The sequence below is a fragment of the Rhinatrema bivittatum genome, chromosome 5 (genome assembly GCF_901001135.1).
Source record: "Rhinatrema bivittatum chromosome 5, aRhiBiv1.1, whole genome shotgun sequence".
Lineage (NCBI taxonomy): Eukaryota > Metazoa > Chordata > Amphibia > Gymnophiona > Rhinatrematidae > Rhinatrema > Rhinatrema bivittatum.
In genome coordinates, this window is record NC_042619.1 from 363,749,668 (window position 1) to 363,777,124 (window position 27,457).

A 27,457-nucleotide genomic window follows, 5' to 3' on the forward strand; every position below is an offset into this window, starting at 1 on the left:
GCATTTCCAAGGAAATAGAAAAGAGTCACGCCACCATCTTGGCCCCAGTTCCCCTAAAATTCTAAACTAATACTAAAACTCGTAACTGACTCCATACTGCCCAGCCCAAAGCTCTGAGGATGTAAGGGCAAAAAAAGGCTGAGGTGGGAGTTCTGCCTGTGAGCCACTGGGTGGCTCTGAATAAGTTCTAGTTGAGAAGGTTATTTGAAGGGCTTGTATGAAGCCTGAAAACCAGACTGGCAAACCTTTCTGACAAACTGGATTGGTCCTCAGAGCTCTGGCAGCTGTACGTGGGAGGACCAGGTGAGAGTTGAAAATCCTTAATTGGTTGAGTTTATCTGTCTGTGTGTTGGATTGATTATCTGGAAATCTTTATCTTGAAATTGAGCTCTACTTGTATATAGTTGTCTGGGAACTGATACCCCTGCGGAAAAAAGCTCATATGAGACTTATGCTAAAACCTGTATTATATAAGCCAGGCTATTATTATTTATAATCAACCTGAATAAAGTCAAGCTTGAACTGTACACCTTGTGGCTTCCTGTTTTAGAGGCTCCAAAACTTAACAGAAGGTAAAGACTGAAATATACCAGGCGATGTTTCATTGCAATAACACTGGCCATCAAAAGTGCTAGATTTCAGTTTAGTGCTGGAAATTGTCATTTTATTAGAATGTTTTCTGTCTACCATATAATTATTTTAATCCAAAGCTGTAAACAATTCAAACCCATTTTTTAAAATTAGATTTCAAAGCATTTTATTTTTCTTTATGTTTTTTTTAGAAGTATGCTTTAGGGGCATATTAACTTAAGCTGGGCCTCTAAGATCTCTGCTAGTCATCTGGTCTTGTCATGTATTCAGCTTTAGCCTTATGGAAACTTGCAATAGTACCAGACGTTCTTTAGGATGCATTGAGAATTTGTTGGATGCGTTTGTTGGATGCATTGAGAATTCTTTGTCAGCATAATCATTTTATCCTGTTTGACGTAAGTCATTTCTGCATAAAGGAAAAACAAAATTGTTGATGCTCTTGCAATTGAACAAAGTCTAGTTGAACACAGTGACTAAATAGTTATTATATAGAATAAAAATGCTAAGCAGTATTTGTTGCTCAGTCTACCAGCCCTTTGGCCTCTAACCCAGTAATCCGCCTGCCTTGCTAAAGGCATACTATAACTTATTTCAATATTAAATAGCCACTCGAAAAGGGGCCAAGAGTCAATGAATTTCTGGATCTACTTGGAATTTGAAAAACTCCATTTGTGCTATGCTCCATCCCAGTACGTTCTGCTGGTCGCCTTTTCTGTCCATTTCATTTGATGTGGAGAACATCATATTACTTACTAGTGTGTCATTTCAAACTAAATCCAGTAGTATTTTGCTTATTTATTATAGTATTTTTCATCTTGTATATGGTTAAAGATGTCATACAAACTGTTAAATTTTCCAGACATCAACCACATCAGTAATAAGCTGATTGAGTGAAGATGTTTTCCTGTATAGAGAATTAACATATTTATATCCACTGCGGAGAGGATAAGGAAGAGTCAGCTAAAATTGGCAGTGGATATTTCATGTAGTCCTTATGGAATTGACTTTACATTGTCCTCTTATGATGTATCTTCTCATTGAAGAGTCCAATAATCCTTGAGATGTTGATGGATTCCAACCACTTGACGTCTCGAAGGCAGCATCCATATCACCAATCAAGAGGAACTCTCTGTCTTGATGACTGATTAATTCCAAATTCTTCTGATATATCATGCCTATAGTCAATCTGGATTGGAGAGCTGATGTAAAAGGTCTCCACACCCAAGGTCTTGAGTCTGCTTAGGAAGATTTTTCATCAAAGAAATTTCCTTGAGCTTAGGGCAGTAAAGTTCACCCGAAAGGCTTCTGGGTTTCCATTGGCCGATGAATTGGTCTTCATCCAAATAAATATTCAAACTCCTATTTTCTGTGTAAATAAGTAGGAAGGAACGGGATTGTACATCCTGTGAGTATGACCATTATACCTGGTGGATGAGGAGGCTGTCCTAGTGACTGACTGTGTTGGAGCCAAAAACCGCTCAAGTGGTCCCTGAGAAAGGAGGGGCTCAAGACCTGTTATCCCAAGGGGGATCACGGCAACTAGCCTTGGATACCTTTGCCCTAGTCTGGAGTCATGGCTTTTGTGTATCTATTTTCCAATTCCTTTGGTTGCAAGGCTTATGTAAACTCAAAAAAAGGGGGGGAGGGGGGGAAGGAATATGATCCTCCTAGCTCCCTATGGACCAAGACAATTGTGATTCCCGCTCATAGGGAGATATGCATCAGGATCCCATCAGTTTGGGAGATTCCCTAATGTTGATCAATAGGATTGGGATCTGATATGCCATCCCAGTAGTGGGTTGGCATAGCTTGAATACTTGTTACATGTCTCCAAGTCACTTGGATAACTGATGCAGTTAAGGTTTGCCTTGGTGAAACTGGTACTTCTGCCGCTATGTAAATGGTAAATCCATCTTGATACAATTTTACATTGTACATTTTTCTGCAGGGATGGCTTCACTTCAAGACACCATCATGCCTTCTGCTGTGTCAAGGAATTGGTGTGGTGCTCATCCAGTTGTTAAAATCTCCTTTCTGGCCTCTGGGTTTTCATGAGCTGAAGTACCTGACCTGACATGTCATAATTTTGATGGTAGTCACTTTGGCATGCAGTCAATGAGCTCCAGGCCCTAGGGACTTTTTTCCCCTTTGTGCTAATTGTTTTGCAATATGGTGCACACATACCCAAGACATTACCTACAGTCATGCTTAAGTCCATGTAGGTGAATTGACATTGCAATTTGAATTACAAGTGAACCATAGCCTTATATGTGGAATGGGCCCATTTTTTTGTTTCATGGATACCTTTAAACCTGGAATTCTCATAGACAAGAGCACTCTTCTCTTGACTAGAGAATTACACTCCTTTTGTTATGCCCAGTAAGGCCCGGTGTGGCCAGTCAAGGCTCTTGGTACTAGAGCCAGGACAGCTTTGCTGGAAAAACTGCAATGTGAGTTTTTCTTCACACATTTGCATCTGACTGCTATTTTGAAAGGAACTACCAATGGGACAGTAAATTTTGGATAGTCTGTAGAACCCAACTCCATCCCTCTTGAGCCCATTATTTTGGTTCAAACTGCCATTAAAAAAAAAAAAAAAGAGAAGACAAAATCAAAAATGTTAAATTGTCCTGTCGCCACCCAAAACAGTATTGTGTGCTGTCTCTTTTTGGTTTTCCTTTTCTTTTTAGTTGCCAACAGCCTGTAACTTGGGTGCCTCTGTGTGTGAAGACTGCGATCCTGCTTGTCCTCTGAGAAGGTGAAGTTACTTATCTATAATTTTGGTTGTCTGATGGACAGTAGGATGTCAGTCCTCACCAAACCCTCCCACCGCCCCTTGCAGTTGGTTTCTCCAAGCCTTAGCTCTATTTATTTATTTATTTTAAAGTTTTTATATACCGACATACACTGTGTGCACGCACCGAGCCTATTTTGCATAGGCTCGGTGGCGTGCGTAAGTCCCGGGGCTTTGCTAGGGCCTGTCGGGGGGTGGCGCGACATTTCGGGCATTCCAGGGGGCGTGGTGCCGGCCCGGGGGCGTGACCGAGGCCTCCGGACCAGCCCCGGGTCGGGTGATGGCGTGGCAGCGGGCCATCGGCGCACGCGACTTATGCCTGCTTCGAGCAGGCATAACTTGTGCGATAAAGGTAGGGGGGGGTTAGATAGGGCCGGGGGGGGTTTAGGTAGGGGAAGGTGCGGGGGGGTGGAAGGAAAGTTCCCTCCGAGGCCGCTCCAATTTCAGAGCATCCTCGGAGGGAACAGGCTGCGTGCGCAGAGCTTGGCGCGCACAAGTTGCACAAATGTGCACCCCCGCGCGCGCGCCGACCCCGGATTTTTGTTCGCGCCTGGTGCACGAACTAAAGTACGCGTGTGCGCTGTTTTTTAAATGTACCCCTGTGAGTATCACATCGGTTTACATTAAAACATGAACTGCAGCTTATAAATGCTTTACAGAGAACTCTTGATATATGTGAGTAATATGAGCTATTTATAAATGCAACAAAAACATGAACTAAACTTATCTTAAAGCGAGTTACATGAACTATTTATACTTACGAAGAAACGTGAGCTTGACTTAACTTAAAGCTCTTTACATAGAACTCTTGATTTAACTTAAAGCTCTTTACATAGGACTCTATACAAGGGAGCTCTTTATAAGTGCGGATCATTATAAGGAGGGACGTTAGGTAACTATGAGCAAGGATTACAGAGTTTATGTGTTTCAGATACAGCTAATTGATATTTGAGTAACTGAATATTAAGTTACAGTAGTGATTATCTGGTAAATATGGTAGCAGAGGGTGGAGGGACGTACAGAGTAGAAGAGACAAGAAGGCTGGGGGGGGAGGGCTCATTGCAGGAATGAGATGGAGAAGGAAGGGGTGGGCAAAATACAAGAAAAAGCCTGTGTAGGTATCTGCCTGTTTAGATATATGCCTGTTTAAATAGCCAGGTTTTTAATTTCTGCTTAAATTCTTTTGGGCAGAGTTCCTGGCGTAGGCTAGCTGGCATAGAATTCCAAAGCGCAGAGCCGGCTATGGACAGTGATCAAGCATTTGTGGATGCAAGGTTGTAGTGTTTGGGAGAGGGGGTGCATAGGGTTGCCAGGTATTGATTTCTGGTTGGTCTTGAGGATGTGTGGAATATTAATGAATCCTTGAACCAATTCATGTCAGGGTTATGAAGGGCTTTGTGAATAATGGAGAGAGTTTTGTATTGAATACGGTGTACAATGGGGAGCCAGTGTAAATCCTTGAGGACGGGTGATATGTGTTCATTTTTTCGAGTGTTAGTGAGGATGCGGGCGGTAGCATTTTGTAGGATTTGGAGTGGTTAGATAGTATTTTTGGGGAGACCTAGGAGGAGGGAGTTGTAATAGTCGATTTTCGAAAAGATGGTTGCTTGCAGTACTGTTTGAAAATCAGTAAGATGAAGGAGGGGTTTTAATTTTTTTAAGGTATGTAATTTGAAGAAGCACTCTTTAAGAGTGGAATTGATGAATTTTTTGAAGTTCATATGGTTGTCCAGTGTGACACCAAGGTCTCTAACTTGCTGAGTGAACGAGATAGATGTGGGGGGTGTGTGGTGTAGGGAGATGTCAGTGCTATTTTGTGGCGTGTTGAGCATAAGTTCTGTTTTTGCAGTGTTAACATAAGAACATAAGAACATAAGAAAATGCCATACTGGGTCAGACCAGGGGTCCATCAAGCCCAGCATCCTGTTTCCAACAGTGGCCAATCCAGGCCATAAGAACCTGGCAAGTACCCAAAAACTAAGTCTATTCCATGTAACCATTGCTAATGGCAGTGGCTATTCTCTAAGTGAACTTAATAGCAGGTAATGGACTTCTCCTCCAAGAACTTATCCAATCCTTTTTTAAACACAGCTATATTAACAGCACTAACCACATCCTCTGGCAACAAATTCCAGAGTTTAATTGTGCGTTGAGTAAAAAAGAACTTTCTCCGATTAGTTTTAAATGTGCCCCATGCTAACTTCATGGAGTGCCCCCTAGTCTTTCTACTATCCGAAAGAGTAAATAACCGATTCACATCTACCCATTCTAGACCTCTTATGATTTTAAACACCTCTATCATATCCCCCCTCAGTCGTCTCTTCTCCAAGCTGAAAAGTCCTAACCTCTTTAGTCTTTCCTCATAGGGGAGTTGTTCCATTCCCCTTATCATTTTGGTAGCCCTTCTCTGTACCTTCTCCATCGCAATTATATCTTTTTTTAGATGTGGCGACCAGAATTGTACACAGTATTCAAGGTGCGGTCTCACCATGGAGCGATACAGAGGCATTATGACGTTTTCCGTTTTATTCACCATTCCTTTTCTAATAATTCCCAACATTCTGTTTGCTTTTTTGACTGCCGCAGCACACTGCACCGACGATTTCAATGTGTTATCCACTATGACACCTAGATCTCTTTCTTGGGTTGTAGCACCTAATATGGAACCCAACATTGTGTAATTATAGCATGGGTTATTTTTCCCTATATGCATCACCTTGCACTTATCCACATTAAATTTCATCTGCCATTTGGATGCCCAATTTTCCAGTCTCACAAGGTCTTCCTGCAATTTATCACAATCTGCTTGTGATTTAACTACTCTGAACAATTTTGTGTCATCTGCAAATTTGATTCTCACTCGTCGTATTTCTTTCCAGATCATTTATAAATATATTGATCAGTAAGGGTCCCAATACAGATCCCTGAGGCACTCCACTGTCCACTCCCTTCCACTGAGAAAATTGCCCATTTAATCCTACTCTCTGTTTCCTGTCTTTTAGCCAGTTTGCAATCCACGAAAGGACATCGCCACCTATCCCATGACTTTTTACTTTTCCTAGAAGCCTCTGATGAGGAACTTTTTCAAACGCCTTCTGAAAATCCAAGTATACTATATCTACCGGTTCACCTTTATCCACATGTTTATTAACTCCTTCAAAAAAGTGAAGCAGATTTGTGAGGCAAGACTTGCCCTTGGTAAAGCCATGCTGACTTTGTTAAGGGCAAGATGGATGTTGGATAGAAGATTGTTAATTGCGATAAGGGTGGATTCCCAAGTGTAGATGGCCTGAGGTAATGAGTTGTTAATTGATATGAGTATCTGCATGTCATCTGCATATATATAGTGTGTAAGTCCAAGTTCAGAGAGAAGGTTGCAGAGGGGCAGTAGATAAATGTTGAATAGGGTGGATGATGGTGTTCTGCAAGGCTCCTCCCTCTGGTTAAGGGGGATTGCTTTGGATTCGTGATTTCCAATTTTGATTTTGTATTACCTGTTGCTAAGATATGATGTAATCCAGCTGAGGGCACCTCCAGCTATTCTGATTTCACTGAGGCGTTGTATGAGGATGTTTTGGTTAATAGTATCGAAGGCCGAAGATATGTCTAGGAGGGCCAATATGTAAGATTGGCCTTGTATGAGGTGATCTGCTATAGAAAGTAAAATGGATTGAAGGCTCTGCATGGAATGCAGGGGAGTGGCTAGGACTCCACATGCCCAATGGAGAATTCTAGAAGCTTTGAAGTCAAAGTTCCATGCTAGGCTCCATCCGATGATTTCACCAAGGTGTGAAGACTGACATCATACTGACTGTCAAAGAACCAAAGCTACAGGTAAGCACTTAATTCTCGAGTTGGTCTGGTGGCAGTGCTACGCAGGAGACCTGGCTTCAATTTCCAAGCTCAGTTTCTACTCCTTGGTCAAGCCACTTATGTGGCAGAGACAGCACTAATGGAAGTGGGTCTCTAACATCACACAACAATGGCATCTGGTAAACAGACTCAAGGTGCATGTAATATCTTGGCTAGGTTATAAAATGAGGGAAAAACCCAGGTAGTTTGGGAATGAAGAATCATGGTGCTGTAGCCTTAATAGAGGATGGTTTCAATTAATCTAGAAGCCTAAAAACAGCAAGAGGAAAACTGCCAGCAATTGTTTTTATTATCGTTTGGATTAAATAAGGGGTAGGCAACTCCATTTCTTGAGTGCTGCATTCAGGCAGATATAGTTAAGATATAGTTGCATGCACTGCCTCCATTGTATGCAAATATTTCATGTATAGCCATTGTGGATATCCTGAAAACCAGACCTATTTGCAGCACTTGAGGGTTAGATAATTAAATGAAATATATTTTAAATGGCAAATAGCCTTTTAATTTTGTAATTTCAGGCTTAAGATAGAATAAATATGCTGTAATTTGTGGATTCATCAAATAATAATGACAGACAATACACACACAAGACATTAAAGAAGTCTGAATACTGATACAGAAGCAAATGTAACTGCAGTACTTGTGGCCTTGTCCTCCATTGTCTTATTCAGTAAATGCCATTATATTTCTTCATCTTATTCAGATGTCATAAAGTATTTCTGGTTTTTATTCCTATTGTATAGAAGAAAATAGGAAATATAAAAAAAATGTTAAAAATACATAAGCAATTAAAATATACCACCACATTCTAAATGTTTCATCTGTAGGAACCTGTTTTGTTCACGGGAACAATGAGAAAAAACCTTGACCCTTTCAGTGAACATACTGATGAAGAACTATGGAATGCCTTGGAAGAGGTAATGTACAAAATTAGACTTTATGATACTTTTGAAAATAAACTATACAGCAAAATGGATCATTATTTTTGTATGTGCTTGGTATATTCTGGTTCATTGCATTCAGATTCAACTTTTTCTTTCCGTGTAGCATGAGTGAAAAGTCTAAATGTACAAAACAGTATTGTGTCCTACAGGTTCTGCTTTATTTTGAATATTAATTTTTTTACAGCTGTCTTGGATTTCCCCGTGACACACAAATGCCAGCTGCACGAGAAATTGTCCAAAAAATATCAACCGAAGCTAAGCTTAAAGGGGCAGTTTTCAGTAACCAGAGTTGTGTGCAATCCTCAAGTTTTATTTATTTATTTTTACTTAGAATCAGGGTACATTGAATGAAGCTAAAATATAAATTACAAGAGAGCTGCACAAGTACAAACAGAAGATGGTCCAAGCATGAACCAGACGTGGCAAATGACTGAAAGATCTTTTTTGATGTATTGCAAAAAATGAGCTCTGCTGGAGTTCATAAGCTAGTTTATTTGCAATAGCAGAATATAGTACAACATATATTTATTTATTTATTTATTTATTTATTTATTTATTTTTGATTTGGCACAGAGAGTTGCAGAGCAGTCGCACCAGTGGCATTCCAATGGCATCCAAATGTATTTTATTTTCTATAACATGTATTGACATGAAGTTTAGCAGAAATAGCTGTTTTTGTTAAACCGTTAAACTGTTATTATAGTTACTCTGTAAAAAGCTGTTATATGGGTTACACTGTAAAACTTTGTTCCTGACTCCATGTTGACTGTAAACCGATATGATGTCCAACAACGAATGTCGGTATAGAAAAGCCTTAAATAAATAAATAAATAAATAAATAGAAAAAAAAATAGATACCATGAAATTAGCACCAACCACCACCTTATTGCATTACTGGATGAAGCATTACTGGATGAAGTCTTTTGCTTAAATATATTAGAATTAGTAAGCAGCTAGAGCAGCTGTCATAGTTTTTCAAAAATATTTTTTTTATAATTCCTCTTAAAATGGTGTAGCACAGTTTTAGACATCAGTCATGAGCCAAGTGTTTTTTATTTATAAAAGTTACACCCATCTTTTGTTACCACATCTACAGGTACAGTTGAAGGAGACGATAGAAGATCTGCCTGAGAAAATAGAAACACAATTGGCTGAATCAGGATCTAATTTCAGTGTCGGTCAAAGACAATTGGTGTGCCTTGCCCGTGCAATCCTCAGGAAAAATCGAATATTGATTATTGATGAAGCAACAGCAAATGTGGATCCAAGGTACAGAAACTGGAATTCAAAGGGAGCTTTCTTAGGAGTATTGGTCTGAATGGTTAATTTTTTCAATGGAGAAAGTTGAATAGTGGAGTGCCCCAGCCGAACTATGGAGTGATAGAGGCTGAGGCATAGCCAAGCAACTGTAGCTTGCAAGAGGACAGGTGCACACTGGACTCCGGTTCTTCTTAGATAAAACTATTTTCTACAAGCAAATTCCACCTAAACTGCTTACCTTCAATAGTAGTCACAATCACCATTTACCTTCAGCTTTTACATTTGGGGTTCACCTTCAGGACAGAGATGTGTCAAAAGCTGCCTTCTGCTGGAGAGCCAAGGCCTGTCTGTTCCCCTCCGGGTCTAAGCTCTTATTCCTGCTCTCAGGGGACTCACCCGCAGAGCTACCTGCATGCCTTGCTTTTAAGGTGGACCAGGCCAGATGCCTGGTCCAGTACTGTTTAAAGAGGGGTTTTAGGCACAGTCCTTCACAGAGGCTTATGATATTCTGTTTTATTCTCCATTCTTTTCTTAATTCCTAGCATTCCATTTGCCTTCTTGATGGCTGACACACTGAGTAGAAGATTTCAACATATTATCCATGTAGACGCCTAGATCTTTTTCCTGGGTGGTGACTCCCAACTGTTATGGTTAAGTGGTGTTTGGGTGGATTCTTGGATATTGTGGCAGATGCCCACGGGGAGGGGCCCCGTGAGGAGCCACAGTACTGGGCTAGACTCAGGACGCACAAATACAGACTTAGATCTTTTATTGTACAACTTGATGTTTACCACCAGAGGTGGCAGTAGTGAGGTAGTCTAGATGTAGCAGTCTCGGGACCCTCGGCAGAGCCCTTCTCACCCCGTTGGTATAGGGGAATTCCGGTATAGGTTTCCTAGCAAGGAAATGCTGTAGATGAGACAGACTGAAAGTTAGATTACTTACTAGATGGTAGCTGTAGATTCCATCAGGCTGAAGTAGATGGTACTGGCACCGAGGCAGGGAGAGCAGGCCCTCGAGGAGCGAGTAACTGATCCCTGTAAGGCACCTGAAATAAAGCAGAGGGCACCCGAGGATCGGGTACCCAGGTTAGTCAATACCCCTAAGGGCAGAGAGAGAGCTTCCAGTGGCAGCATGGAAGGGGCAGAGTAGCTTAGACCGGCGAGACCAATCCGAGTCCAGTCCTTGCTAACTCGATTAGCTAGCAAGTAAGGGCAGGCTAAATACCTTGATGGTGTGACGTCACTTGAGAGGGACGCCCCGAGGTTCGCGCCATAGCTGGAATAAAGATGAGGGTAGTGCGTGAGCGTGCGCGTGCGCACCCTAGTAGGGCCTTGGGAGGAGCATGGCGGGAGGCAGTACCATAGCCGCACCGGAGAGGGTGGCTTGCAGATGCGGCAGTAGCCATTTTCCCAAGGAGGAGCCATGAACAAGGTGAGGCAAATGGGGCGAAGCCGTGTAAGACCGGATGCAACAGTACCCCTCTTGAAGATAGGAGTAGTGGAGACGTCATTGTGGTAGTGGGAATCTGCAAGTGCTCCACTAATCATTGTAAAATGAAATTACCTCCTGCCCCTGAGTCCACTAGGGTAAGAGTCTGATACTCTAAGGGTCCGCAGATTAAGGATACAGGAAGAGAGAGCGGAGGAGTGGGTGCAGTAAGACCTAAGAAGAGTCCTCCCGCAGGACTTAGGTCTTCCAGTTTCCCGGACATATAGGGCATGTTTGAATAGCATGGCCAGCTTGTCCACAATACATGCACAGACCCAATTTCTTCTGTGTTCTTCTCTCTTTTGACATCAGATGGCTGCAGCCTAATTGCATTGGTTCTTCTTCGCCAGCAACTAGACCCGAGGGAACAGGCATTACGTTGGCCACTCTCCAGCCTTCAAGTACCATAGCTGATTTTAATGGTAGTTTACAGATTGCTAATAGTCGCCCAAATTTTAAAAGGCCCACACGTGTAATTATCGGGGGTTATGCGCACAAGTGCCGGGTCTGCTGCCGGCCGGCGCATGGAGTTTACTTCTGCTCCGGATGAGAAGTAAGTACAAAAAGGTTTTAAAAAATGGGGATAAGTAGGGTTAGTTTAGGGGTCGAAAAGGAGAGGGGGGGAGGAAGGATATGGTTAGGGGTAAGAAAGTTCCCTCCCAGTCCACTCCCCCAAGGGAACTGGGGAAGCCCTACTCGTGTTACAGCATGTATTAAAAAATTCCCCCCCCCCCCCCACCCGCATATGCGCGCGCGGACATGAAAATCTGGTGCACACGTGAGCGCAGGAAACATTTTATAACATGCATGCACCGACGCGCACATGTTATAAAATTGGCACATCCATGTGCACGCACGCCTTTTAAAATCGACCCCAGTAGGTATACAATACTGTTCTATGTACAACGCAATTGCGTATTTTTCGTTCCCTGTACACCGACGTGATATCTCTGATGAGCGGCGGTATATAAAAACCAATAAATAAATAAATAAATAAATAAATGTTTCAGTTCTTTCAGTACTCTGAGATGTATACCATCTAATCCAGGTGATTTTCTACTTTTTAGTTGGTCATTTTGTCCTATTACATCTTCCAGGTTCACTGAGATTTGTTTCAGTTCCACTGAATCATTACCTTAATTTAATCTGTGTTATGACCTTGTCCTTCCTTAGTGCCCCATTTACTCTTCGGTCATCTAATGGTCCAACCTACTCCCTTGTAGGATTTTTGCTTTGAATGTACCTGAAAATGTTTTCATCATGAGTTTTTGCTTCCACAGCAAGCTTCTTTTCAAAATCTGTCTTTGTGCTTCCTTATCAATGCTTTGCAGCTAGCTTATCAGTGCTTATGCTGTTTTTTTAATTTGCATCCTTTTTCCATTTTTTGAAAGATTTTCTTTTAGCTAGGATAGAAATATTCACCTCACATTTTAACCAATCAGGCTGTCATTTGGCGTTCCTTTCACCTTTTTTAATGCATGGAATATATCTGGTCTGGGCTTCCAAGAAGGTATTTTTAAACAACATCCATGCCTGATATAAACAATTAACATGTTCAGTTGCTCCTTTCATTTTTTTCTTAATCATTTTCCTCATGTTATTATAGTTTCCCTTTTGAAAGTTAAATGCTAGCGCACTAGATTCCCTTAATATCCTCCCTCCAGTTAAATCAAATTTATCATGTTGTGATCACTATTGCCAAGAGGCCCTAACACCTATTGCATTAAATCATGTGTTCCTCTAAGGTTTAGATCTAAAATAGCTCCCCCACTTGTTGGTTCTTGTACCAGCTGCTAATGAAGTAGTCATTTATTTCATCTACAAACTTTAGCCTGTTCTGATGTGACATTTATCCAGTCATTACTAGGATAATTGAAATCAGCCATTATTACTGTGTTGCTAATTTTGTTTAGAACATAAGAAATAGCCATGCTGGGTCAGACCAAGGGTCCATCCTGTTTCCAACAGAGGCCAAACCAGGCCACAAGAACCTGGCAAGTACCCAGACACCAAGAAGATCCCATGCTACTGATGCCAGTAATAGCAGAGGCCATTCCCTAAGTTAACTTGATTAATAGCAGTTAATGGAGTTCTCCAAGAACGTATCCCAACCTTTTTAAACCCAGCTACACTAACTGCACTAACCACATTCTCTGGCAACAAATTCCAGAGCTTAATTGTGCGTTGTGTGAAAAAGAATTTTCTCTGATTAGTCTTAAATGTGCTACTTGCTAATTTCATGGAGTGCCCCCTAGTCTTTCTATTATCCGAAATGTAAATAACCGATTCATATATACTCGTTCAAGACCTCTCATGATTTTAAAGACCTTTATCATATCCCCCTTCAGCTGTCTCTTCTCCAAGCTGAACAGCCCTAATCTCTTCAGCCTTTCCTCAGAGGGGAGCTGTTCCATCCCCTTTTTCATTTTGGTTGCCCTTCTCTGTACCTTCTCCATCGCAACTATATCTTTTTTGAGATGCGGTGACCAGAATTGTACACAGTATTCAAGATGCGGTCTCACCATGGAGCGATACAGAGGCATTATGATATTTTCCTTTTTATTAACCATTCCTTTCCTAATAATTTCTAACATTCTGTTTGCTTTTTTGACTGCTGCAGCACACTGAGCTGACGATTTCAAAGTATTATCCACTATGATTCCTAGATCTTTTTCCTAGGTGGTAGCTCCTAATATGGAACCTAACATCGTGCAATTACAGCAAGGGTTATTTTTCCCTGTATGCAACACCTTGCACTTGTCCACATTAAATTTCATCTGCCATTTGGATGCCCAATCTTCCAGTCTTGCAAGGTCCTCCTGTAATGTATCACAATCCGCTTGTGATTTAACTACTCTGAATAATTTTGTATCATCCGCAAATTTGATAACCTCACTCGTCGTATTTTTATACTTACTGCTCCTTGGAAGCAGAAGTGAACCCTGCGCGCCGGCCGGCTGCTGGTGTGTGCTTCCCTGGGACAGCGGTTAATGGCGCTGTCCTGACCGCCCCCCGCCTCGCTGTGCCCCTCACCACCCAGACCCCGCCCCCTGCCCTGCACCTTTCTTTAGGCTCAGTACTTCTGTGCGTATCAGTGCCAGGCCCTTTAGAAAATGTGCATGATGCGTGCAGGCCATGGCCACACGCGTAACTGCCGGTATTTGCGCACACAGGCCTCTTAAAATTTGGCCAGTATTCGGTTAGAGATAAATTTAAAAGCCTGATGCGTGCATCAATTGAGGGATGTGCGAATAAGTCAGGCTTATGTACACCTACTGTATTTTAAAAAACACCTAGATAAGCACGACTCGGAATTTTTCAAAAATGAGCTGGATGGGGCATGAGCATTTCGGGGCGTGAACGTGAGATGTGCACGTAAATACTTACACAACCTGATCTGCGACGAGGCCCCCTGCCGCGTAACTTTACTTCTGTTACGGATGCCGCAAAGTTAGAAATAAAAGAAAACTAGGCAGATCTGCTGAGTGTTAAGAGTTGTGGTTAACTGGGGGGAGTCAAGGCTATTAAACCAGGGGGGAGTTTGGAGGACTTCTCTATTAACTGAACAAACTGGGAATGAACTGGTAAAACAGGGAATGGTGTCAGCATGCACCCCTTTTAAAATCCCCTGATTTACGCGGTAGAAGCAGTATGTGCGTGCCCATGAGCACGCGCATTTAAAATTTGGCGCATATGTGTGCATAGCCAGGCTGTATTATAACATGCAGACATATGCGCGTGTATGTTATAAAATAGCCATGCCACTGGGCACAGGCTGACGTATATGCACAAATGTGTGCACACATACCGGTTTGAAAGTTATCGTCTTAGGATATATAGCTATATGAAACATAAATGTTTTACATTAAATTAGTTACCATATAGAGAACATTAATTGGAATAAGAAAAGAAAGTCAAATACAGATACATTTTTTAAAAAAGTAAAACTACCAGCAATGTGCTTATTTTCTCTAATTCTGACTATAAGGGAACCGCACCTATAAGTCCAACACCAAACGGGAGACCAAGATGAGAAAAAAGGAAAAACAAAAGACACCCAAAAGACATTCCTTCCCTTTAGAGAACATAAGAACATAAGTCAGACCAAGGGACCATCAAGCGTAGTATCCTGTTTCCAACAGTGGCCAATCCAAGTCACAAGTACCTGACAAGAATGCTAAGACAAAATGAGGCTAAATGGCGCAAAAACCCATGCACCATCACTCTATCTACCTATAAATTAACTCTTCACCAATACAAATCCAATACATTAAGATCCAAGAGGAACTACTACGCATCCAAGATCCACCACCTAATCTTCGACGCTAAAGCCCTCTTTAGCTACGTCTCTAACCTCACTCAAATAAACCCTTCAGAAATCGCTCCCAACCAAGCCAAAGCTAAAGCGGAAGAACTAGCGCTATTTTTCAACAACAAAATCAGCAAACTTCTAACTCAACTGTCCCCTAACACCGCATCTACTTCAACTCCACCTCAGAACGCCTTCAAAAATTCCCGCTTAGAAGAACTGGAACTTACTTCTTCCATTGAAATCCAAGGTATACTACGGAAAATGAAACCATCTTCTCACCCTTCGGACCACATTCCCTCGAAATTGCTTCTATCAATTCCTGACTCCATCTCCAAATCCCTGTCAGACATCATAAATTGCTCAATAACACAAGGATCTTACCCAGATGACCTAAAATTGGCCTCTCTAAAACCACTACTCAAGAAACCTAATCTAGATCCTAATGACCCAAACAACTACCATCCGATCGCCAACCTCCCCTTCATAGCCAAGATTATGGAGAAATTGGTGAACACCCGACTCTCAAACTACATTGAAGAAAATAACCTCCTATTCCCATCACAATACGGTTTCCGCAAATCACTAAGCACGGAATCTCTCCTCATTTCCTTAACAGATCACCTCATCCTGGGCCTCGATAAAGGTCAAGCCTTTTTACTGATCCTACTGGACCTGTCCTCAGCCTTTGACACCGTCAATCATTCATTACTCATTAAACAGTTAGCCTCCATAGGTATCTCAGGCACAGCTCTATCTTGGTTCATATCATTTCTCAGCAATAGAGGATACAAGGTCAAGATACAGAACAAAGAATCCTCTCAACACCCGTCGTCAGTAGGAGTCCCACAGGGGTCCTCCCTGTCTCCTACTTTATTTAACATTTACCTCATACCGCTATGCCAACTTCTCACCGACCTCAACCTCAAACACTTCCTTTACGCGGACGATATCCAGGTCCTGATACCCATTAAGGATTCCTTCGCAAAAACTCTGGCTTACTGGGATACATGCCTTCAAAAAATTAAACTCCTCCTCACCAGCCTAAACCTGGTATTAAATTCCGGCAAAACTGAACTCCTGCTCATCGCCTCAGAAAACAGCACCATCATCTCCGCACAACAAGCCACGCCAACAATCACACAAGTGAGAGACCTAGGAGTCCTAATTGATAATCGCCTGAATTTCAAAGCCACTATTAATAAAACCACCAAAGACTGTTTCTACCAACTACAAGTGCTAAAAAGAATTAGACCGCTTTTCCATGCCCAAGATTTCAGAACTATTCTACAAGCAATCATTTTTTCAAAATTAGACTATTGTAACACCATCCTACTTGGCCTTCCTGCTTCATACACCAAACCGCTTCAGATGGTGCAAAATGCAGCGGCACGAATTCTGACAAATACCAGGAGAAGGGACCACATAACCCCTATTCTAAAGAGCCTCCATTGGCTACCTATACACTTTAGAATAATATACAAGGCCATTCTTACCACATACAAAAATATACACCAACTGGCTCCCATGGACCTACAGATCCCTCTCCGACTACACAATTCGTCAAGACCGACAAGAGATGCATACAAGGGATCGCTACAGGTACCACCGTCCAAATCCACCAGACTCTGCACACTAAGAAACCGGGCTTTCTCTACAGCCATTCCACCGTTATGGAATTCCATCCCCTCAAACATCAGAACAGAACCATGCATCTCAACCTTCAAAAAAAGACTAAAGACCTGGATATTCACACAAGCTTTCCCGGAGGCCAATTGATCGAACAACCCCAAGCCACCCCTAATATCCAACTACACCATGGTTAATTAATCTCCAACATGGTTAACTATTCTCCAACTACTCCATGGTTAACCTTATATTCTATCGTTTACCTGTGTGAATTATAACCTGTCCTTTCTCTTCCTTCTCAGCCAAGTTCTTATCACCCTGTTATATGTAACTGCCTTTTCCGCACCATTGTTATAGTTATGTTTACTATGCACCCCTGTTTTATGTGAACCAGCACGATGTGACTGCTGTCTCGAATGCCGGTATATAAAAATCTGAAATAAATAAATAAATAAAATAAGAACATAAGTCAGACCAAGGGACCATCAAGCGTAGTATCCTGTTTCCAACAGTGGCCAATCCAAGTCACAAGTACCTGACAAGTTCCCAAACATGAAATAAATCTCAAGCTACTATTGCTTATTAATCAATAGCAGTTTATGGGTTTTTCCTCTATGAACTTATCCAAATCATTTTTAAACCCAGTTACACTAACTGCTAGAACCACATCCTCTGGCAATGAATTCCAGAGCTTAACTATGTGCAGAATGAGAGAGAATTTTCTTCGATTTGTTTTAAGTGAGCTACTTGCTAACTTCATGGAGTGCCCCCTAGTCCTTCTATTATCTGAGAGCGTAAATAACCAATTTACATTAACTTTTTCAAGTCCTTTTATGATTTTATAGACCTCTATCATATCCCCTCTCAGTCGTCTCTTCTCCAAACTGAACAGCCCTAACTTCTTTAGCCTTTCCTCATAGGGCAACCATTCCATACCCCTTTTCATTTTGGTCGCCCTTTTCTGCACTTCCCCAGTGCAACTATATCTTTTTTTTGATTTGGCGACCAGGTTTGCACACAGTATTCAAGTTATGGTCTCACCATGGAGCGATTCAGAGGCATTATGACATCCATCCTTTTATTTGCCATTCCCTTCCTGATAATTACTAACATTCTGTTTGCTTTTTTGATTGCCACAGCACACGGAGTCGATGATTTCAATGTATTATCCACTATGACACCTAGATCTCTTTCCTGGGTATTAATTCCTAAGATAGAACCTAACATTGTGAAACTACATTAAGGGTTATTTTTCCCTATATGCATTACTTTACACCTGTCCACATTAAATTTCATCTGCCATTTGGAAGCCCAATCTTCCAGTCTCGCAAGATCCTCTTCAAATTCATCACAATCTGCTTGAGATTTAATTACTTTGCATAATTTTGTATCATCCACAAATTTGATCACCTCACTCATCAGTCCAAGTACAGATCCCTGAGGCACTCCACTGAGAAAACAGACAATTTAATCTTACTCTCTGTTTCCTGTCTTTTAACCAGCTTGCAATCCACAAAAGGACATCGCCTCCTATCCCATGACTTTTTAGTTTTTTTAGAAGCCTCTTATGTGGAACTTTATTGACAACCTTCTGAAAATCCAAATACATCACAGCTACCACATATTTATTCACCCCTTCAAAAAAATGTAGTAGATTGGGAGGCAAGACTTCCCTTGGGTAAATCCATGTTGGCTGTGTCCCATCAAAACATGTTTATCTAAATGTTTTGTGATTTTATTCTTCATAACAGTTTCCACGATTTTTCCCGGCACTAAAGTCAGGCTCACCAGTCTATAGTTTCCCAGATCACCCCTGGATCCCTTTTTAAATATTGGGGTTACATTGGCCATCTTCCAGTCTTCAGGCACTTTGGATGATTTTAATGATAGGTTACAAATTAATTGAAATAGGTCTGAAATTTCATTTTTTAGTTCTTCCAGAACCCTGGGGTGCATGCCATCTGGTCCAGGTGATTTACTACTCTTCTGTTTGTCAATTAGGCCTACCACAACTTCCAGGTTCACCGTGATTTAGTTCAGTTCATCTGAATCATCACCCATAAAATCCTTCTCCAGAAAGGGTCTCCCCCAACATCCTCTTCTAATGTAGAAACACTGAGTAAGGAGTGGCTGCAGCACACTCGGTCTCCTTCATACTTACCGCTTGCTGCTGGCGCTTCCCCCCTCCTTCCCCTTGTACTCACTGGTCCAGTCAGTGGTGCCATGGATGAGGGGCCCTCATGTTTCGGCTAGTCAGGGAGGGGCAACTTCATTTTCTGCTGTTCACCCTCCTCCTTTTTCCAAGTGCAAGGTCTCCATGCTGTGCTGCCTGTTCCCGGTCCCATCTCGGCTGGTCTCGAAATGATGTTGTCGGGCAGCCAGCCCTGATGCGAATCCTGATTAACCAGCTGCCCGGACTGAAGGGGTGAGGAGCCTGACTCTCTCCCCTTTGTGATCACAGTCTTCCCTCACTGCATCAGCTGCTTTCCCTCTCACCTCTCCCTGTCTGATTTTCACTAGTCTTATACCGTTAGGCATGTTATGTTAGATATAGGTGAATTAAGAGAGATGAAAACATTGTGTACTCTGTTGCAGCAGGTGTATGATCCTCAGTGGGAATAGATGGGAAGGCAGGTCCAGGTGACCAGTATTTGATAAGTCTCCTTCAGCGTAGTGAGCCTAGACAGTTCCCAGCTCACATTCAAGAGGCAAAGCCATGCGATACATGCCAGGCCTTGGAAAAGGGCAGTCTTTGACAGTAGTATGCTACGGCTCGCATAGGTCCGGAGTGCAGCCTGCCAAAGTGGCCAGGAAGGGTATCTTGGAGACTGCACCTGAAACAAGGGCGGTACAGGACCCTCCCCCAGAGGGCAGGGGGTGGGGGTGAAGAGTGAAGCTGTGTAACGTAGATGCTGAGCACCTGTTTATCTTTATTAATAATAATAAAGCTGCAGCCATTTAGTTCAAAGCAATATATTGGACTGTGTGTATTTTGTATGCACACTCTGACTGGATAGGTTAGTTGTAACTTAAGGGGGGGGATGGGTCCTGGATACCCCAGTTATTTTATCTCCTCATTCTTAAATCCTGAACAATGAGGCTTTAATATGATTAAATTTAATTTAATCTAAAACCATTTCTGTCATACAACAGTCTATGTCTGATAGGCGTCATCATGGTAATAACTTCAATCAAATGTATCTGAATCTTTTTTTCCCTTTCTCTTTAAAATAAAAAGGGGTTGAAACATATTTTTGGAAATCAGAGGAAAGTAACAAGCTACCACCCAGTTTCTTTGAATCAAATAACTTAGTGATTTAGGAAGACAGGGAAGGTGGAGTTCACAAAAAGGTAGTACCCTACATTGGTCCTGAAATATGTATATTGTTGAGGATAAGTTACTGCACAGAGAACTCTACCGGCGTGATATGTCCGATGAACATCGGTATAGAAAAACAAATAAATAAATAAATAAAATACTAAACATTTCTATTGTGGTTCATTCAGAACTCTAAAGAATTGGTAGAGGCTCGTTCCTTTAATTATTTTTTTCAGTACCTTTCTAAACATCTCTTGGCTTGTAAACCAGTTCTTGAGTCAAGCTTTTCATTTTTCCTAATTTTAAAACTCCATATGGGTTTTTTACCTTTACACCTGCAGTACTCTCTAGTTGCTGTGCAGGCTCTGTAGGTGATGCCAGTGCTGGACATAGATTCACTCTTAGTTTGCTGCCATTGGTTGCATTTTCATTATAAAGCTTTCCTATGTTTTATTAATTTCATAATGTTTTCTTCTGAAGGTGGCTTAAGGGATGCATAAATCGGAATGGAGTAGTTGCTATTTTTTTCCTTTTTAATTAAATTCTTTTTATGGTGGGAATTTCAGCACACCAGATTGTGGCTCCTGTGCTGAAATAAAGCATTTTTACTGGAATTAACATCTATACTCTTACGATGATTAATAGGGGGTATGGGTTATCAAAACGACTGTTCTTTCCAAGCATCTCATGGAAATAATGTCAAGTCCAGCCCAGCTTAGCTTCAGAGATTTCATGGCCCATGTTGCCAGCCATATGGTATATTGCATGTCTCCCATCTGTACATCTCCTGTCAGTTACTTCCTCTTCTTACTTTAGATTTTTGTTTTAAAGGTTTATAAACTGCATATTCCACAGTTCACATTGGGATTCATAGCATAATATATTAAAGCACATAGCACTCACTTTACTTAGTTTTTTACTTTTCTTAACAAACTCAGACAAAGAGTAATTATATAGATGTAGTCTAGAATCTGAGATTATGGAAGAAAATCGTTGCCTTTCAAAATGCTGATTTTAAGGAGACAATAATATATTGGGCTTTTATCTATGGGTATTAAGCCACTGTCATCACCGTGCTATATTTCATTGATTTAGAATGTAATTCTAGTGCATGTGTATAGCCACATAGAGAGAGATTTATAATTACACACTTAGAATCTTCTGTAGACATATTCCTCAAATTCATAGGCCCATGAATTGAGATATTCTATTGGTAAAAAGTTCTACTGATGGAAATTATCTTAGTCTTTCAGATAAATAGAAAAACATTTGAGATGTGTTGTTGGTGTTTTGTGTTGGTCGCCATTGTAGCTGAAAATTAGCACAGATGGCAGCAGCTGAGCGGTAGGTGAGGCAGGAGAAACGTGGAAGGAGGGGAATGAGTGATGAGATACTGGAGAGGGAGGCATGGAAAGAAGAGATGAGGAACGAGGTCAGATTCTGGAAATGAAGCAGGAGGGTTGAAAGACCTGAGAAAATTGCAAGGCAACTTGAGAGAGAAAAAAGAAGTGATAGAGCAGGAGAGACTGAAAGGTAAATTAAAGGAGGAGTGAGAGAGGAGGAGGAAGATGGACTGAGGAAGCACAAGCATGTAAGAGGAAAATAGGTAACTTAGATGGGGAGAGAGACTTGTGAGAAGGTGGGGCAAGAGAAGAGATAAGACTAATGAAATGATGGAAAGAATGTAATTGCAAAGAACAGATGGAGAACAGAGGTGGATAGAATAAAAGAAGTTATTTGTTTGCTCAGCAAAGGTTGAGAATCTATTTTCGCTAAAATATTTCATGGAAAATATTTTAAACATTCATTTTCAGTAAAAATGTGCTTTGTGCTTATTGTTACAGCCACCCATGAACAGAATTATTTAAATGTGCCACAGATTTATCATAGAATCTAAAAAAAATAAAGAAATAAAATAAAGAACTTCACTGTACAATTTTCCAAACCTTGCAGCATAGAATGGGAGGCCTTCCTTGTGGTTATTCAGGTGCCACATTTTGTGTGATACCGTTTGTGTGAGGGTGTGTGAGGTTAGCCTAATGCTACGTTAGTCATGAGGTGTTCTCAATAGGCACTGACAATGTAGGTAGCACAGCTTTCTTTTGCTGTAATCCATCAAAGCTCCAACCGAAGAGTTGAGTTCAAAGAGAATGAAGTCATTTGTGAAGATATCTAATGTTCTCAAACCTTGGGGAAAATGTTTCCCTTGTTCTGCATCACAGTGTGATTCTTTGTTTGCTGCCCACATTGAATTACTGCCTATTGAAAAATAAGTGAAAATGATAATGAATTCTTAGGCTATATTAGACCAGCCTCTTCAATACGTGTACAATGTGAGGCTTTCAGAAGGAAATGTTTTCATAGATAAATTGAAAGGCATTTTTTTTTTTGGTAGATTTCCAATTTCATTATATGACGTGGTCTGCAGTTTTGTCAAAAAATGTTAAAAGTGAAAACACCATGCTTCATATAGCATTGAAGTGATATAACTTGAAATAATTCTTAAGCTTCTTGGTTAATAAGACAGATGAATTGGTTAATGCAATTGTTTTGGTTTTTATTAGAACTGATGAACTGATTCAGAAGACAATCCGTGAAAAATTTGCTCAGTGCACTGTATTGACAATTGCACACAGATTGAATACCATTATTGACAGTGACAAGATTATGGTAAGAAATAACATCAAACCAAGGTTTATATCTGTTCTAATGAAATATATATATCTGATCAGCCAAATTTCATGCTGATCCGTACTTGTATAGAGGGAATTTTTTTTTCTTTTCTACTACAGCTAAATGCCTATTTTTATATGACTACCAGTCTTCAAATATGTTTCATTATAGATCTGCATCTTGGTAACTCTGATATTAGGAGATAGCTGAACTAAGGTTTTTAGCTAACTACCCAATCCAGGGTGCAGGTCTAAAGTTGTCTGGTAAACATATTCCCAACTTTAGGCTTAACCAGCTATATTTAAAAAAATATAGCCAGTTAAGTGCTGACCTAGTTGTCAAAAAAAAAAAAAATGCATCCCGGGCTTGGCAACCCAATTCTCTCTCCCTTACCCCAGTGTCTGAAAAATGAACCCTGCCATATTGAGCCCCCCCCCCCCCAATCCCCAACCCTCTTCACACAAATTAAAAATAACAATGATGTGGGTTTGCTCACTGGCTCCCACCCATCCTTTACCCAGTTTGCTAAAATAAATTTGCAGTGTCCCCTCCTATATGTCCCTTCCCCCCACCCCAACACAAATCCTCCCCCCCCCCCCCACCAGACACTTTACCAATCCCCTTTCAGTTGCTGGGATTGCGGGGTGAGGAGAGGGCTCTCGATGTCATCCCCTCTGCTGCTTCAGAAGATGTAGGTATTTCTGAATATGGACCTCTCTAATTATAAATAGTTCAATAGAGTTTAAGGGGATATGTGCAGTCTTTTGTAGAGTTTGTCTTATTGTTTGACACAGAATGCTGCTTTAGAGTTAGATTTTTTCCAGTTTCCTAAAGGATAAGAGAATCAGGATGAGTCTGATGTGAGTCTGATGTCCACAGTACTGGAACCCAACCTGTAAAGGTTTTCTTCCTGGTATAGGTGAAGCTCATTATTTTTGGGGATGGCACTATCAGATGTGCCTGGGTTTGTGAATATAGGGGGGTGAGTAGGTGGTGTTTAGGGGTATCTCCTGAAATAGGTGGGGGCTAGGCATTTGAGTGTTTTATAGGCTAGGAGAAGAATTTAGTATGGTAGAGTGATAGGAGCCTATATAGTGTTTTTAGAATGGGGGTTATGTAGTTACATTTGTTTGCCTTCATTATCATGCGGAGTGCAGTGTGTTTTATATGCTGCAGGCAGTGGTTTAGTGTGTTAGGGATTCTAGTGTAGATGGAGTTACAGGAGATTGTCAAATCTTGGAGAACAGTTGCAAAGGTATTGCCATCCTAGAGAGTTCAGAAGTGGCTGGGCTGGTGGAGGTAGAAAATAGCTATTTTGGACATTGCTTGGATCTGGGCTTTATTTTTTTTTTTTTTTAATTTTAAAAGTTTTTATATACAGCGAAATGGTCAAGATCTGGCTGTCTAGGCGGTTTACAATAAAACATACATAATTTAAAAACAAACAGTATACATTCATTCATATAAAAAGCGGTAAAAATTAATAATTAGTGCCCTAACAGATAAAATTCTAACAATATAGGCTCTTCATAACTTGAGAAATTTTAACGTGTCGGTCGAAATGTTGTAGAGAGACATTTTTCAATCAAAAAATTGACGAATAGCTACGATAATGAATAAAACAGTTATTAACAATCTATATAAATAAAAATGTAAATGTTCGTTTGTTCTTAAATATCCAAAAGTTCTTCACCGATTGCTTTGAAATTTTTGACACAACGTTGCATTCGAATACGTGCGTATTTTTATATACCTATATTATATAGATGTCACACCTGTGACAGGTAAAAACATGCTTTTTTGGAAAAACAGCACCATCTGTTGGACGTACAAGCAACACCCGCTATCTGCAATATAAATGGACTCTGACCCACGGCCCGCAAATGAAGACAAGATTTAAAGGGGCCATGACAGGAAGTGTCGTGGCTCCCTTCTGAAGCACCTCCTCCAGGTTCCTGTGTTTAAAGGCAAGGTCTGCCCCTCAGACCTTGCCTTGGTATTGAGGTTCCGACCTGAGTGTGTTCCTGGCTCCTGGTTCTTGGTTCTTGGTCCTGTTCTTCTTCCCTGCTCCGTGAATTGATTCTTGGCTCCTGACCCCTGGACTGGTGGACGTGTCTTCTCCTGGCTTGACTCTGATTCGGCATTGGACCCTTCTCCCGGCTTGACCACGGTACGGCTTTGGACCCGTCTCCTGCCTTGACCCTGGACTGGATTCGGACCCCGCTGGTATATTGACTCCCGGACCGGTTTGGACTCTTCTTCGTCTTCGTCCTCAGACTGTCTCGACCTGCTGGAGGCGCCAGCCATCTAGAAACCACGACCTGCAGGAGGCGCCTGCATCCAGAATTTCTACAGTCTTCAGAGGCGTCGCCAAAGTCCCAGCAGCCGGACCCCTACGGGCTTCTCCTGGGGGGGTCGCATGCTTCCAGGGTGAAGACTTCTAGCAAGTCTCTTCAGTCCAAGAGGCCTCGCCCTTCGACGGTAGTCCGCTACCTCTATACAAGGGTCCACTTCCACAACAGTGGAGGCCAAAGTGAAGAGGTCGGCTCAGGGCTGCTGGGGGAGGAAGTGGAAGAAAAGAAGCTAAGGCGCATGTGTGTGTGTTTGTGAGACAGCAGAAGCATGTAAGAGAGGTAGTTCGTGTGTGGGGGGAGTGCATTAGCGTCAGTCAATGTGTGAGCATATGTGTGAGAGGGAGCATGTATATATTTATGTATGTATGTATGTGTGTATGTGCATGCATTCATATGTGGGAGAGAGCGACTGCATGCATGAGAGAGAGAAGATATGACTGCGCGAGCATAAATATGTATGAGCAAATGTAAGTGTGTGTGAATATATGAGAGAGAGGAGAAACTTTGTGTGCTTTCCCACACCCACTAATGCACAACAATCTCAGAATGACTGGAAATTGAAATTTCTCAGATATGGCGAGTGGGAGGTTTTTTTTAAAATCCTTATTAGTTTTTTGGTTTTTTTTTAAACTTCATTTTTATTGACAATGGAGAATACAGTGGTGAACGGTCATAACAGCAGGATGGTAGATGGGTGACATCAGATGGAGCCTGGCATGGCATGCCCAGTATGCCACTATCTGCACGTCCACGCAGGGTCCCCTTTCACTCATTTTTTTCTGCGGTGTTAGTTGCCTCACAGTTTGGGAGCTCTGCTTTACGAAGTTTTTCTTATTCTGATTTTCTTGTTCTTCAACATCCATACACAGTCACACCAGAATAACCACAACGCACACATGAAAGACCAGAGTATTCAGGCTTTAGCAGATCAGTCAAAAGAGAACTAGCTGAGTAACTCCAGCTGCTTATCTTCCATTGCTTTTAGTTATTGCCCCCCCCCCCCTTTACTCTTCATTTTCTCTTTATTACAATATAGTTTCTCCTAGGACAAGCAGGATGGTAGTCCTCACAGATGGGTGACATCAGATGGAGCCTGGCACGGAAAACTTTTGTCAAAGTTTCTAGAAACTTTGACTAGCACACTGAGCATGCCCAGTATGCCACTATCTGCATGTGCACGCAGGGTTCCCCTTCACTCTTTTTTTCTGTGGTGTTAGTTGCCTCACAGTTTAGGAGCTGTGCTCTATGAAGTTTTTCTTATTCAGATTTTCTTGTTCTTCAGCGTTGGGTCCCCCTTCTACAGTCAGTGCCTCTTAGCGACGTGGTAGGCTTCTCCTTTTTGCTTCCTTGCAGTCGATTCCCGACGTGTCACTTCTTGGTGGCCGCTTGCTATCAAACGCTCGTTGATTATTTTTTATGGCAGTGTCCGGATTTCAGCAGTGCCCATGGACCATGTCAATTACTGATCCACATGAGGGCTGCATCCTCTGCCTGGGTGCATCACACGACATCCGAGGATGTCAGCTGTGTGATCAGATGACCTCAAAAGGCCATTGTGCTTTGCTGGACAAAATGGAGAAGCTTTTCAGTCCAAAAAAGTCTACTTCATCCACGCTGGCATCAGGGATGTCGACACCTGGGGGCCGAGGGGAGCCCTTAGATAATTTGTCCATCTCTACGCCCCCGGCAGGATCGTCCAAAGAGGAGGCGGTGATAGGCTCTCTCCATCGCCAACACTTTCAAATGCATCGAGATCTTCAGCATCCTCGGCACCGGGGAAAAACCTGGCCGAGCATCGAGGGAAACCCCAAAAGCACCAGTTGCTGTCGGCGCATGGCTTTGGATCTGGTGCAACATCGGCAGTGATGTCGCTGCTGAAGCAACTCCTTGGTATGGAGGTCCCATCCTCCAATAGACCCAATAAACCCAGGTGTTCCCCACTGATATCGAACCGTCCCTGGTGCCGGCCCCCATACCGGTGCTGGAGCCTGTGTCTTCTCTGTTGGTGCTCCTGCTATAGCGTCTGGACATCCTCCTCTGTGTCCTTCTGACGCACCCGGTGCCCGGGGGACCTTCGGTTCCCCAGCGGCCACCAATTACCTCTTCCGGAGCGATTCCTGTTATCGGATCTTTTGAAGAGGAAGATACGCTGCGGCCACCGGCGCCATCATGTCCTTTGGTCCCACGGCCATGCTTCCCTGAGCCCGTGCCTAGGGTGTC

The 27,457-nt window shown here is 41.9% G+C and overlaps 1 protein-coding gene across 1 annotated transcript in view; it reads left to right on the top strand.

Moving 5' to 3' along the window:
- ABCC4 (ATP binding cassette subfamily C member 4) overlaps positions 1-27,457 on the top strand; it is a 1,099,276-nt gene that overhangs the window by 974,075 nt on the left and 97,744 nt on the right. The window contains exons 27-29 of the mRNA XM_029604735.1: positions 8,086-8,175; positions 9,299-9,471; positions 22,775-22,880. Of these exons, the coding sequence (XP_029460595.1) occupies positions 8,086-8,175; positions 9,299-9,471; positions 22,775-22,880 (369 nt within the window). The remainder of the gene's footprint in view (positions 1-8,085; positions 8,176-9,298; positions 9,472-22,774; positions 22,881-27,457) is intronic.